At 33.4% G+C, this 14,581-nt stretch overlaps 1 protein-coding gene across 16 annotated transcripts in view; it reads right to left on the bottom strand.

The window, feature by feature from the left end:
* Nucleotides 1-14,581, bottom strand: part of CHD9 (chromodomain helicase DNA binding protein 9) — a 247,375-nt gene that overhangs the window by 67,295 nt on the left and 165,499 nt on the right. For all 16 annotated transcript variants that reach the window (XM_060084508.1, XM_060084513.1, XM_060084509.1 and 13 more), the window contains 7 exons: nt 11,545-11,721; nt 10,046-10,189; nt 9,694-9,949; nt 8,393-8,603; nt 6,545-6,740; nt 5,122-5,289; nt 4,252-4,431 (listed from right to left, as the gene is read on the bottom strand). In XM_060084508.1, coding sequence (XP_059940491.1) covers nt 4,252-4,431; nt 5,122-5,289; nt 6,545-6,740; nt 8,393-8,603; nt 9,694-9,949; nt 10,046-10,189; nt 11,545-11,721 — 1,332 coding nt within the window. The remainder of the gene's footprint in view (nt 1-4,251; nt 4,432-5,121; nt 5,290-6,544; nt 6,741-8,392; nt 8,604-9,693; nt 9,950-10,045; nt 10,190-11,544; nt 11,722-14,581) is intronic.

The raw sequence follows: 14,581 nt of genomic DNA, 5'->3' as shown, positions 1-14,581 counted from the left end.
ATTCTAAAAACTCATAATCAACTTAAAAGAGTAAAGGTTAACTAGTTTGATAAAATGAAAAGTAGATAGCCATCATCACCTGCATAAAAGTATATGATGACAATTCATCAACATGGTATGAATATGAGTAACAGACATCTTAACTATACCCAAGTAATTCCAAATCTATGAGGGGACTTCATTTTGTTAATTCAGAAATGAATTTCTCCTAATTGAGGACAAACAATATCCACATTTTCAAATCTTCATTAATATAAGCTCATGAATTTTCAGGAACAATGAAAAGTTCACTGAAATTCACAGGGTTTTATTTTGTCCTACAGTTTCATTGATATATGCTTCTTGAGAAGCCATTCAATATGAAAAGTCACTAAAAGGAAATAATTAGATTTTTGAAACATACTACTTTATGCTTGCTTACCTTAAAAAAAAGTTCTATGTTACAGTAGATAATCAATTTTGTGCTGCTACCTTATAACTGTTGATAATTAAAATAACTTGCCCAGAAGAAACTATACTTCACAATTAAATGGCTTTTAAAATATATATTCATTATAAGAAAAATGATAAATTCATTTTTCAATCTTAAAAATTTTTAATATTTGTAAATAATTCCAGATGCTCTTGTTAACTGACATTATAACCTACTTTCAAGATAACATATAAAATTCTCAAAGTTCTTTTTTGCGGGGGGTCGCGCTGCACGGCATGCAGGATCCTAGTTCCCCCTGCAGTGGAAGCACGGAGTCTTAACCACTGGACCTCCAGGGAAGTCCCTCTCAAGGTTTCTAACAATGGATTAATGCCTACAGAAATGAAATGCCTGTTGTAAAAGATTCCATAAAGTACTGGTTTACTGCCTACTTTCAAATGTTAAATCTTAATATCCCAGTTCCCCTCAAAATATCTTTCTTAAAATGTATTCGTTTAATCATTAAATTCCTTTATTATTTGCAAGGGAAGTTTTAAATGGTGAAGTCTATCTTCCTATATTGGAAAGTAGCAGAAGATCTTAGGTGCCAAAGAAGGGCCCTTATAAGTAAGCAATCCAACTGAAGCTTGATTTAGACCACTTTGTTTTCTTTTTGTAAATTAAGCAACTCAAAGCCTTTTGTTCTACACCAAATTTAACATCAGACCAGAAACTTTTCTGTTTCTAGGATCCACCTAACTGCCCTTATGAAAATCTCTCAAAACAAGATTTACATGATATAACCACTTGTAAATGAGGTTACCAATAATGAGTTAATTGATGGATATATTTACTAACTCTAATTAGTCTTATTATGCACCCTACTCCGTAAATGTAGCTTCTTATCAAAAACTCTTTGATAATACGTAGAAACATGGATTGGAATGACATTTACCAAAACCACTGAAAATAACTGCTCAGCTGAAGTTTCTGGACATTCCAATGAAAAGCAAAAAATAGTATCAACTTTATTCCTTTGGTGCCACTATACAGTAGTGCCATATTCCACTATGCCAAATGCCCACCATGTAGTGGCATTCCCACACAATTATGGAAATGAAAAAATTATAATACAAGTACAGGTTTATGTGGTACCTCTTCAGCTATTGCGGTACCTTTTCAGTAAGCTCTCTTTTCAAATGCAACAATTACTCCCTGGTCTGAGGGTTTAAAACAGATACTTAAGTGCTTAAATATTTCACGTTCTTAGAGTATAGCTGATTATGATTAGAGCATACCTGAGTAAAATAATACTCACATAGCACTTTATAGTAAAGTAGGAAAGGTCAAGCATGATTATTATGCTCTCCTTTTTCAGGACAAGAAAGACTCATAAAGGTTAAGTTAACTGTCCAAGGTCACTAAGCTTATGAGTCAGAATTCAAACCCTGAAGTTCTGACTTTCCATGATTATTATCATTAACACTGTAAATGAGGATATGCCTTCATTAATTAAAAACAAAAAACAAAACCCAAAAAACTTTAAGGAGAGTATCCCTATACTTGGCCTAATCAACAAAGGTGATTTCTGTGACTAATACCTTTTGGTTAAATTAAATTTCGGATAATTTCAGGCATAAGGGGAAAAGTATATGTACATAGTGTGTTGACAACTTGAGTAAGACCAAGGAATCCAAAGGAAACAAGATTTCTCAGGAAAGAAGAGAGAGCCAGGGTGTACCTATCCAATCGTGACTAGTTTTAGTTCTCAGGCCTTATACTTTACTTCTGCAGTATTCCTTTTGTTTCCACAATACTACTTTCTTCTGCTTTTTTAACTCCCAAATCTATATCTAGCCAACTCTCCTGGACATCTCCACTTGGATGCCCTGTAAAAGCCACAAATATAACAGCTCCAATATTTTATTTTCTCCATATAAACTTCCTTCTCCTGAATTCTCTATCTTACTTAATGACACCATGACCCTCCTAGCTATTTGGGCCAGAAATCTATCTTCAAATTATTTTTGACTCCTCCTTCCACAAATTTCTAACTGGTTATCAATTCCTGTTAATTCAAGTGGGTCGCCAGTGCCCTGGTTTGCCCATCGTCACAGCCTATAGAAGCCTCTTATCTGGTCTCTATGCCTCTAGTCTTTCTCATTTCAATCTCATTCTCTACACTGCTGCTAAGAGTTAAATTTCTAAACCAGAACACATTATGCCCATTTTCTGCTTGAAGGGATTTCAAAGCTTTTTAACTGCCTCAGGATCAAGTTCAAATTCCTCACAATGGAATCTTTTGAGCCCTTCACAATTTGGGTCCAGCGTCCCTAACCTTCATATTCATCTCCATTTAATTTACACTGTGCATCCATACACACACCTACGCCATAGTTCTTGAAATCTTCCTTGTAGGTTAGTAACATATAATTCATTTATGTGCCTTTCTCTTTTTGTAACACAACGAAATTAAAACTTCCTTCAAGACTCAGCTCAAATGTTACCTTCTCTGAAAAGGCTTTCTTGATTTACTGTTCTCCCATTTTACGCAGAATTAATACTTTCTTTACTTTTTTCAGCAACTAGAATCCTTTCATTTTAGTGTTCCCAACACTTAGTAAAGTACCTAACACAAGATTACATTAGTTTCCTGAATGAATGCAAGAAAAAAATTTTCATATGAAGATTGGTATCATTACTTTTGGTGTAGCACCTGGACCACCTGCTATATACTACAGTGCTCTCCATAAAGATGAAGAAAGACTTCTGGGTTGGAAGTGGAGAGGGGATGAATGAAGAAAATGTAGAAAGAAAGTAAAGTGGAAAGGAGAAAACCTGTATGAATCAGTGCAGGTGGGACAGAATACTGCAATAAAAAACTCTTCAGATAAATGCAAGATACAGGTTTACCATGTCTCTATTGGGGGTTGGGGGGAAGAACATACAGGCAGTTAGTAAACTTTTAAAATGTTTTCCCCAAATAGGGGTGATACAGTTATTAATATTTCAAGACACAAATTTCATTTTATCCTCCCCAAACTTGATGTAAATATTTAATTAGAAATCCTTTCTCTCCTTGAAGTACTTTAAATTATTATAAGTTAATGTAAGATGATTTAACCTCCTACATTATATTACTTGTATTTTGCTCTGACTTTGGCATATATGTTCTTTTTAAAAAAAATTTTATTTTTTTATTTTTGACTGTGTTGGGTCTTTGTTGCTGTGCCTGGGCTTTCTCTAGTTGTGGTGAGTGGGGGCTACTCTTTGTTGTGGTGTGTGGGCTTTTCATTGCTGTGGCTTCTCTTGTTGTGGAGCACGGGCTCTAGGCACATGGGCTTCAGCAGTTGTGGCACGTGGGTTCAGCAGTTGTGGCTCACGGGCTCTAGAGCTCAGACTCAGTAGTTGTGGCGCACGGGCTAAGTTCCTCCGTGGCATGTGGGATCTTCCCGGGCGAGGGCTCAAACCCATGTCCCTTGCACTGGCAGGCAGGTTCTTAACCACTGCACCCCCAGGGAAGTCTGGCATATATGTTCTTTGATTTCTAAATTTGACTTCAAATTTTCTACTATGATTAATGCTTAGAACCATTTCTAGTTATTACTCCTATTCCATTTCACTAGCATCAGAAGAGTACATGTGAAATTTGATGTGAGAGATCAGAAATAAATGAAGGAAAAGAATATATTACCTACTTCTTTTGAGTAATTCAGTTTATTTAAACATTAAGTAGATATTCCTCAAATAATTAGTAGAGTAAGAGACAGTTAGATTTTTTTTACGAGAGAACATTACAGGTTTTTTTTTTTTTTTAATAAAATATCACTCACTGTTACCTTGGCAAATGTTGACCCACGTCCTTCTGATTCAATTGTAATGGTTTTTGTACGACGTAGTAAAATCTGATCAATATCTTCTTCACAGAATTTAGAGCCTTCATCTTCTTCTTCCATAATGGCACCATAAGCACCTCTTCGAAGCAGATCTTCTATTTCCTTTTTGGAAAGCTGTTGAATCTAAAGAGACAAAATTTTGGTAATAGTTTTTTCAAGTTCATAAAATGAGAAAGTATCCCTAAAGAATGTTAAAGAACACAGAAGTCATGTTTAAATTGCATTTGGGGCTTGGGATGTACCTGAGAGAATTCTCTGAAATAACATATTGAGGTTGTTGACTCTACTGTCTTTAAAGTATAATTTGCCATTTGCCTAAAATAACTCCAGTTAAAACAAAACCTCTGGGGCAGGTAACCTCTCAAGGTTCTTTTTAGTACTAGTATTCGAGAGTTGTTATAAGCACAAGATATAAATAAGATCTTGAGGGGAAAAAATGTCAAAAACATCATTTATAGCAAGAGAAAGCCAACGCTAATAGTTTGGCCCTAAAAAAACAATTTGAAAAACTGTTTATAGAAAAAATGCAGAAAAACACAAATTCTACTTCACTGTGCCATGATACAAATGTCCTGAAAGAAAGAATTTCTACTTGAAAACACATTCTTAGAATTTACAAGCATTGACGCTATATAGACAGAACAGCTTACAAAAGTACTAACTAAATATAGCTCTATTCTGACATTCCTCCTTACATAAAAGTATCTATCTACTGTTTAGTATGGATCAAAATTAAATAATATGCTATCTGAGGTTTAAACTAAATGTAAACAAAAACAGGAAAACTCCAGGTGAAGAAGAAAATATACGTACACCACCAACATTACTTTCTCTTCCACTCATGCTCTGTAATACAGCCTTATCTAGACCCAGTTTCAGACTGGCTCGGTCAAACATCTCTCTTTCATATGAGTTACGAGTTACTAGTCGGTAGACTTTAACTGCTTTATTCTGACCGATTCTGTGGCAACGAGCTTGGGCCTATAAAAAATGAGAAGTTATAGATTAAATTAATTTATAAAGTAGCACAAAAGGCATTACGCATTAAACTATATTGATGGAATATAAAAGTATGTGCAAGAATTTTCAGACACTCTTGCTATTGAATTGCATATAACCTTTCTCTGGAAATGAAGGTAGAACTTACTAAAATGAGACATGATTCCACAATCAGCAATAAATTAAAATTTAAACATATTTGAGAGACTATAAATCCATGAAGAAATACTATTTTTTAAAGAGGGTGTCATCAGCATAATTCTAGACAGGAAAATAAACTCTATGAACAGATGCTTTTTAGCCTCTGGTTTTAAACTTAAAATCTAACCCTAAATTTCTAATTTTTTTTCTACTACATTATCAAGAATCTTTTCAATATATTTTAGTTAAGCTGGGTAATTCTGAGGGGAGTAAAAACCTAAGGTGAACAACTCTGGAGGCCTAAATTTTATTTAAACAAAGAAAGAACTAATTATCTAATATGCAGACATGTTGGAAGTAGAGACATCAGAGATCACATAAGAGCTTCACATTTTATCTCAGGTTCCTAAACTTAAAACTTGTCTGATAAATTTTGAACTGGATTATACACATGAGAGGTTAAAACATTATCTTTTATTAAGTCAGGTATATTCTCAAGAATAATATCAATTACAGTACTACTGAGACTATCATGAACAATAAAAGAAGAATTTCTCCAATACTTTGTTCTCTTCTCATATCCTTCCTAGATACACATTTTCTGTAAACTTTGACTCACTCTAATCACTAATTAATATTCCTATGTTCCAACGAAGTTCAAGTAGTCTTAATTTATATGTATACATTAATTTTCTACAGTATTTCATAAAAAGGCAATTATGTCTCAACTCCATGCATACTATATTATGTAATGATTAAGAAGATGATATCAGGATAAGCAAGTACTTATTTTTAAGGAAGTAAAATAAGTTATTCTTAAAGTATAGGCCTTTCTCAAATTTACATGATATACTTTGAACAATACTGAACTTGAGTAGGTAAACCTTTTTTAGAAGTATGATATGTAACCTAAACAACTATTTTTTTATTGTCATTAAATTAAAATAAAAATAATTTCATCTATTTTATTTGGCATAGATATTTCTTAGGGAAACATATATGTTAGTTTTGTCCATATAAAACTAAAACAGGTGGATTATCAAAGATAGCTATGGGAATTTAAAAAAAAATTCTCTTAGCCAAGAAATTTGTTCACCTGAAGGTCGTTTTGAGGATTCCAATCAGAATCAAAAATTATACATGTATCAGCTGCAGTTAAGTTGATGCCCAACCCGCCAGCTCGGGTACACAGAAGAAAAACAAATCGATCTGAATCAGGTTTACTAAATCGATCTATAGCAGCTTGTCGAAGATTCCCTCTGACTCTTCCATCAATTCGCTCATATAAATATCTATCAAATGAAATGCAATAAATTTAGATAGATGAGTATAATGAAAATGAAGGCATTCTATCAAATGTGACAGACACATATCTGTTTTCCTGCAACATTACGTTTACTACAAAATTAAGAAGTGATATTACCCCAACTAGTTTCTATGGTTTTATTCTTCTCAGTGTTGGTGCTAAGTAGGAAACACAAAGTAACACAAAGTTACAAAATCTCTGCATTCCTGGATGTATAGGTAAAATACCTTTATAATTAATATACTTTATTGATCTCATTGTAACAAACGATTTTTTTTGGCAAGAAGCAAAGACTTTCATAAAACTTGATATAAGAAGCTTAAAAACATTTCTCTCTACCTCAATCATGCTATTCTCTCAACTGATGTACTTGCCTGTAAACTATAATTTATTAAGGGCAAACTATAATGCTAATCCTTTACAGTCATCACTGCCAAGCAATTGAATTTTAACTTCTTGTATCCTTCCTCATTTAACATCAATAAAAATAAAATACATAAAAATTTAGGAACTAGAAGAGGAATACACATGACACTTGCCACACCTCTTCTGGTTCAAGACACTTCTTTCCACCTATAATTTACTAGAGTCTCAGCAGCAGCTCCACTGTTATCTCTAGTACCTGTGAAACGGGGGTGTGACTCCTAATAATGTTACTTTTGACATTACTTTTGACATTAAAGAAATTTGAGGTTTTCCATGAAATTCATCATAAGTCAAATTTATCTTTAGCTTACAAAGTTCTTCGTGTAAAGACATCAAGAAAATGCAAGAATGGCTATCTTAGGAATATTGCAATTTAATCTCCTACTTATGTGGTATAAAACTGAGAATAATACACATTTTGGAATAAGACTAAATGAAAGGGACACTGACACTAAAAGTGGAACTAAAAACAAAATGAAAAATAAAAATGAACTACAAAATCTCTGATAATATAAAGTAGTATAGACAGATCTTTACTTATTAATAAGGATCAAAATATAGTAAACTACAATTACAGCTGAATCTTCAGATTCTCTTTTTGTATTAATGTGCTGATTTCTAATTGACCCATAAAGTGCTCTGATAAATATCCTATGATAAATATTCTATTTATCCAAATACCGATTAGACATTATTTAAGACTATCTTACTGTCATGCACCAAAAAACCAAAACAAAACAAAAAACCTACATTAAACACATCAGAAAAACTTAAAACATGAGCAAGTATTATATAGTGTACAATAAGTCAAAGTGCAGCAAGTTCAGGTTCTAATTTTAACAATGAAAAAGATCTGAAAAAGATCTTGAATCATTTTAATTTTGAAGATAGTTATAAATCCATTTAAAATATTGCTACTACAAGATTAACAAATCAAATAAAATGTACACTAAAAAACCCATTTGTAGGTCAACAAATACCTGTCAATTTGCAAAATTTTCTTAATCAGTCTCCTCAGCCCTGTCTACTATTGCAACATATATAGGTTAGGAAAACACCTGACACATAATCTTAAACAATCTTTATGCAGAGACTTAAATGGATTCTTACCTAGATAAAGAGGAAGATGTGGATAAAGTTGGGTTACAGTACAGTGCTGCAAAAAACTTAACATATACTTAGCATAATTCAGTGGTGAATTATATGCCTTACCTTTTATGTATAAGATAGTCCTCCAGGATATCAAGGCAGCGTACCATCTGAGAGAAGATGAGCACTTTATGACCTCCTGCTTTCATTTTAGGAAGCAATTTATCAATAAGGACCAATTTACCAGCAGACTGGATCATTGCTTGAAGATGAAAATCAGAAGCAGCTGGATTATACGTATCTCTAAATTCTCCAAGTATTTTCTCCTCAGCACCTGTCAAAGAAATATAAGACAGCATCAGTGCACAAATGCAGATGACTCCCAACTACTTTTTTAAAATAGTGCTCCTCTGTCCTTCTGTAACATTAAAATTTTCTAATGGTAGGTACACTGCTTTTATTAGAATTATTTATGTTTGTGGCTAAATCCCCACCAACATCAGCCTGTAACTGAGGATATGGACAGTGTCTTAAGCACTTTTTATCTCCCAAGACACTGGGCATAATGTCTTGTATAAATTTTATGTTTGCTAAATGTTTAATGAATGCTACTAGGAAAAGTATTAATGAAAATGTGGTTCTAACTTAGGTGAGTAAACACATATTTTTAAATAAACATCTAGTATTTAAACACCAATGTAACAGTGATCATGACTGAAAGGTGATCATACTTAATCTGGATGGGCATCTTGCTTGCCATCAAAACAAACAAACAAGAAAAATTAAAAGGGAAGTCAAGTTACAGGTCTTTGACCATACTTCTTCCAGAGTCTAGATTAGCATTAGAGGCTCTCTGCTTTCCTTCAGTCTATCTAGCCATAAGAGTACCAGGATTGCAAGTGAGTTAGTTACTAGTCTAAGAAATGGCTTGTCTTGGAAAAGGTAAGAGTATATTCCCAGGAATAAGTGAAAATATCCAAATGTTGTACAGAGAGACCATTAGTAGAGAAGCTGACAAGACCTTAAAAAGTAATGTTACTAGAACATAAAAATTGAGAGACAATAACTAGGGTATCCAGACTGAAAAGAAACCAGGAAGAAAAATGTAAATTCGGAGGTTCAAAGACAGGCTTTGCTGTCTTTGTCCATAAGGAGGATTAAACTGGAGGAGGAATTAGTCTACGTTAGACTGAACACAACTCCTGCTTTTGTAATCTGGTGATGCTAACATGGGACACTGTAATGAAGTAGCTCACACTGCCCCTGACTCTGGAACACTTGTAATCCCTCAGAACACCAGGGTGGTGAGTTATAGGATCACTGCTTCTCTTTATAACAGCCACTACAGCTGTAGTGGTGGTGTGTTATTTTTTCATGAGTGTTTGTTGAAAGAAGGGAATTTGTTTACAGTCCTTTTAAGCTACCTTTGATAAGATATGGGTGATTACAGCACTTCCTGAGCTCCATCATGGTATTGACCAAGTTGGGTACATTAGTCTGCCCTGCTCCTTTGGACAAAAACGAAAAGTTCTTCTCCAGAATAGCCCGGTAGTATTTCTTCTGAATGTTAGTAAGTTCCACCTCAATGATGGTTTCTTCCTTAGGTGCCAACTTCTTTTCCACGTCTTCTTTCAATCGTCTCAACATCATTGGTTTCAAGATAGCCTGAAGTTTCTGCACCTGCATAAAAAATGATGAAAATATATGTAGCATACATATACATCATTACAATGAGAAGAGATTTGATGTGCTTATTTACAGAGACCAATAGGACACCTGTTCCTCTGTTTTCAGATCCCCAAATTCTTGCATGAACGTTGATTCAGAAGGAAACCTTAAGGGTTCCAGAAAGTGAAGAAGACTGAATAGTTCTTCAACTGTATTTTGGAGAGGTGTGCCAGTCAAAAGCACCTTGTGCTCCTATATAAAGCAAGAATAACATGTCAATAACATGTACTATAGTGTTCACGTCAAACACCATAGGACTAAAATTATACGAAAGCTGACATAGGTTATCAAATTTTTCAGTGTTTGAAAAGCAAATATTTTTCTGACCATAATTTTCAAGAGTCAACCCAATACGTCTCTACCCATACATCATCATTTACTTTCTCAATCACTTTTTAAAAACTCTATATCATTCTCATAATAGTTTACTTTGTCTGCTATTAATTCTTACCTATTGCTTTTGAAAGAAAAATTCTAAATAATTAAGAAGCATATTTTAGGTTTTTTTTCAAGGAAACAGACATTTTAAAGAACAAAGAGGGCATTTTGGGGGTTACTCAACCATTCTTGGTATGGTAATTTGTATACAGAACAGTGCTCATTCTTTATAATTTGGCAGATCATCACTTGACTTCTTACACAAGAACAAATCATTAAATCATTAAAACTACAAACCAACAATGTGAAGGGCTGATTGGAATATACTTCTAAACTAGAACTGCATTTCAAATTAAACATAACAGTAACAAAAGGAAATAAAATATTTTTAATGATAATAGTACAAAGTATTTGAAATCTGCTTTGACAATACCTCTAAATTCCTAACCTAAATATTTGTATATGTATCTGTATGTCTGCATAAGTATTTAATGTTAGGAAACAGTCTAGACAGATATATACCAATCTGCAAATATAAGAGTAAGGAGGGGAAGAGAAGGGGTGGGGGTGGATGAAGAGTAAGAAGGAGCACTTTAGTGTTTTACTGTATGTAGTTCTATAACTTTGAGTCATTTGTTCAAGTGCTTATGTACTAATTATGTGATGTTAATTAAATCATAATGTTAAAAAACATAAAATGCTTTGATTTTAAAGCAAACACACTAATGACTTTCAAAAATCCCATTAATTATAATAAATATATGCTAAGTATGTAGAATTGTGTAGAAACTTTATCCCTCTATCATAAATGATCTGAATAATATAACTTTGGTGAAAGGGCTTTTTATTGAGGAATTTCTGCCTTAAAACTTGTAGTTTTATTTCTTTCAATAGGACACTCTACAGAGATTTCTCTCTCTTTTTTAATTCCAGCAGTTAATTACTAAAGCTTTTTGGAGGAAAGAATTAAAAAATTTAAGTCTTAGAAAACAGATGAGATTCTTTCCCCCTTACTAATTAATTAAAGCAAAATAATCTTAATTATCACAGATAGAAATCAGAAATCTGTATTTTAAAATTAAAAAAGGAATAAGTTTTTGGCATTAGCTGTTTTTACTATGTAGCTAAGAAACAGAAGTAAGTCATAAAAATGACATTAAGTTACTTACCAGATTCATGAGTTTCAGACCTTCTAGAAGTTTACAATTTTTATTTTTTAATCTATGTGCTTCATCAATAATCACACATCGCCATTCAATTGCATTAAGTTCTCCACAGCCTCCAAGAATCATTTCAAAAGTGGTGATGATAGCTTGGAATCTGTAAGCTCCTCGAATGATTCGCCCCTAGAAATTTATTACCAAATAAAATAATTTGCTAGAATGTCTTGATCATAATTTTTAATTCCTGTCAAGCAGCATAAAAATCATTTAATGACATCTGATATAAAACATTTTCCACTGAAACTTTTATGTATGCACACTCCCTTAAAATGAGGAACTTTAGCATTAAAACTGTATCAGATTGCTATCTTCAAGAATGTTGTTAAAAATTATACAATTAATAATTATATCCAAATAAGTATTCCTTGATAAAACATTTTATAATTTTTAAGAGTTGTAATAACAATGTTAAGTCAAAAAAGAAATGGTTATTATAAAATCTAGCCAATGAAATTTCAGTATTAATGCTTATTACTTATATCCATGACTCCACACATATAATGGTAGATAAGTAGTTAATATAAAAATTGGCCACTGGGCTTCCCTGGTGGCGCAGTGGTTGAGAGTCCGCCTGCCGATGCAGGGAACACGGGTTCGTGCCCCGGTCCGGGAGGATCCCACATGCTGCAGAGCGGCTGGGCCCGTGAGCCATGGCCGCTGAGCCTGAGCATCCGGAGCCTGTTCTCCGCAACAGGAGAGGCCACAACAGTGAGAGGCCCGCGTACCGCAAAAAAATAATAAATAAATAAATAAATAGGCCACTTATGTCATTTATTCAGCAAGTATTTATTGAGTGTCTCTGTTCTAGTTGTTGGAGATATAGCAGTAAACAAGACAGACAAAAATAATTATCCAAGTGGAACTTACATTCCGATGACTCAAATATAGGACATAGCCATTAAGAAAAACAGAAAAATAAACACCAAAAATTAAAAAAAAAAAACTAAGAAAGTAAAAGAAGTCATAGACTAAAATAAAACAGGGATGGGGAGTAGGAAGTATGGGGTTGGAGGTGACCATTCCCATTTTATTTATCATTAAGAAGTAACATCTGAGCAAAGTCCAGAAGATGAGGGAGGAAGCCATGTTAGTATCTAGAGATCTGCAAGAGAAAGAATTCTTGGTAGAAATAGAGAGTGTGAACACTGTAATGTGGGAGTATCTTTGGCAGTATTCAAATAATAGCAAGAAACCCAGAGTGATTGAAATCCAGTGAGAATGGAGGGGATGAGGCTATATATGGCCTTAAAAGCTGTGGTAAGGACTCTGGCTCTTACTGTGAGCAAGAAGCTATAGGAGGGTTTTGAGACAAGAAGTGTCATGATTTGACATATATTTAAAAAGAATCCCTTGGCTGTTCTGGTAAAAATAGTCTCACAAAGGCCAAGGATAGGATCATAGAAACCAGTTAAGAGGCTGCTGTAGTAATCCAAGCAAGAGATCTTCAATGGAGGTCATGAGAAGTGCTCAGTTCCGGATTTAATTGGAAGGTAGAACCAACAGGATTTACTAATGGATAGGAGTGGAGTGAGATAAAGAGAGGATTCAAGTTTGACTAAACTTTTTGGCTCAACTAGAAGTTGGTGTTGCCATTTACTACAATGAGGAAATGCAGGATTTTGGTTTTGCACATGTTATGTTTGAGATGTCTATTAGATATTCAAGTGGAGAAACTGAGTAGGCATTTGCATATGACTCTGGAATTTAGGAAAGAGGTTAGAGTTGGTGATATAGATTTAGGAGTTTCCAGCAGTACAGATAGTAATTAAGTTGTGTGACTGAATGAAATCTCTGATGGAATGAGTATGGATATAAAAAGTCTGAAGACTGAGCCTTGGGTCACCCCCAAGATTAGATATGGGAAGAGAAGAAGGAATTGGTTAAAGAGGGCTTCAGAAGGAATAGGTGGTGACATAGGACAGTATAAAGTACTGGAATCCAAGTGAAGAGAATGCTTAAATGCGACTGAAAATTATAAACTATTAGGGATTAGAAGAAATGAATGGTTAAGAAGGATCATGTGATCTGATTTAGATTTTAATTCCTATCAACTCAATTACACTAATTTTAGAATAATTCATATTGATTGTATATGCTGGCCATTAAGCTGAACAGTAGCTCCAGTAGAATATTATTAAAATATTGATAGTTATAAAGTATAAGTCTATGGTATTTACACAGCTCTAAAAACCTGGGATATGATGCATTCAGTTAGAGTAATACTGCAGTGTTTAAGAACAAGGGCTCTTGAGTCTAACTGACTTGGGTTTATTAATCCCAGTTTTGCTCTGTGATTTTAGGGGAAACTACATCACTTCTTTTTACTTTGGTTTCCTCATTTGTAAATTAGTATGATATTATCACCTATTTACAAGGTGATAAATTAATCTTTGATATTAATCTTTGATATTACAAAGATTAAGTGAAATACTACATGCAAACTGTTTAGCATAATGCCTGGCACATGGTAAATACTCAATAAATGCCTGTGAATATTAGTGTTACTATCTCTGTTACTTTTTCCAAGGCAATTGAGAAAATTACAACATAATTTTACTACCTATGTGATTTCAAGCTTATTTAATAACTTGGAAAAAGCAGAAGTTAAATGTTCATTTAATTTATACTAAAATATATTTGAAAGAATTAACTCTGAAAATTATTTCTATGTTTGAAATATAGAGCTATTTAGCTCATTACAAGACATCTTTACCTCTAGAAATTTTAAACCCTTCACATAATATTCTTCTAGAATGTATAACATTTAGCATAAAAATATAATTTAATATATACTATTCAGTTTACAACACATCAAGAATCTTTCAGCTTCTGGCTATCACATTTATACCAAACTCATACAAGACATATATTAAAACTGTAACCTTGTTAAAAATCCTTAAACTTCCAATATTTGAATGTACCTTTAAAAAATGAGATTGAACTAAATGATTTTAATGATATCATAGAGCTCTAAAATTCTATA

The sequence above is a fragment of the Mesoplodon densirostris genome, chromosome 19 (genome assembly GCF_025265405.1).
Source record: "Mesoplodon densirostris isolate mMesDen1 chromosome 19, mMesDen1 primary haplotype, whole genome shotgun sequence".
Classification (NCBI taxonomy): Eukaryota; Metazoa; Chordata; class Mammalia; order Artiodactyla; family Ziphiidae; genus Mesoplodon; species Mesoplodon densirostris.
This window is presented reverse-complemented; position numbering and strand designations above follow the sequence as displayed.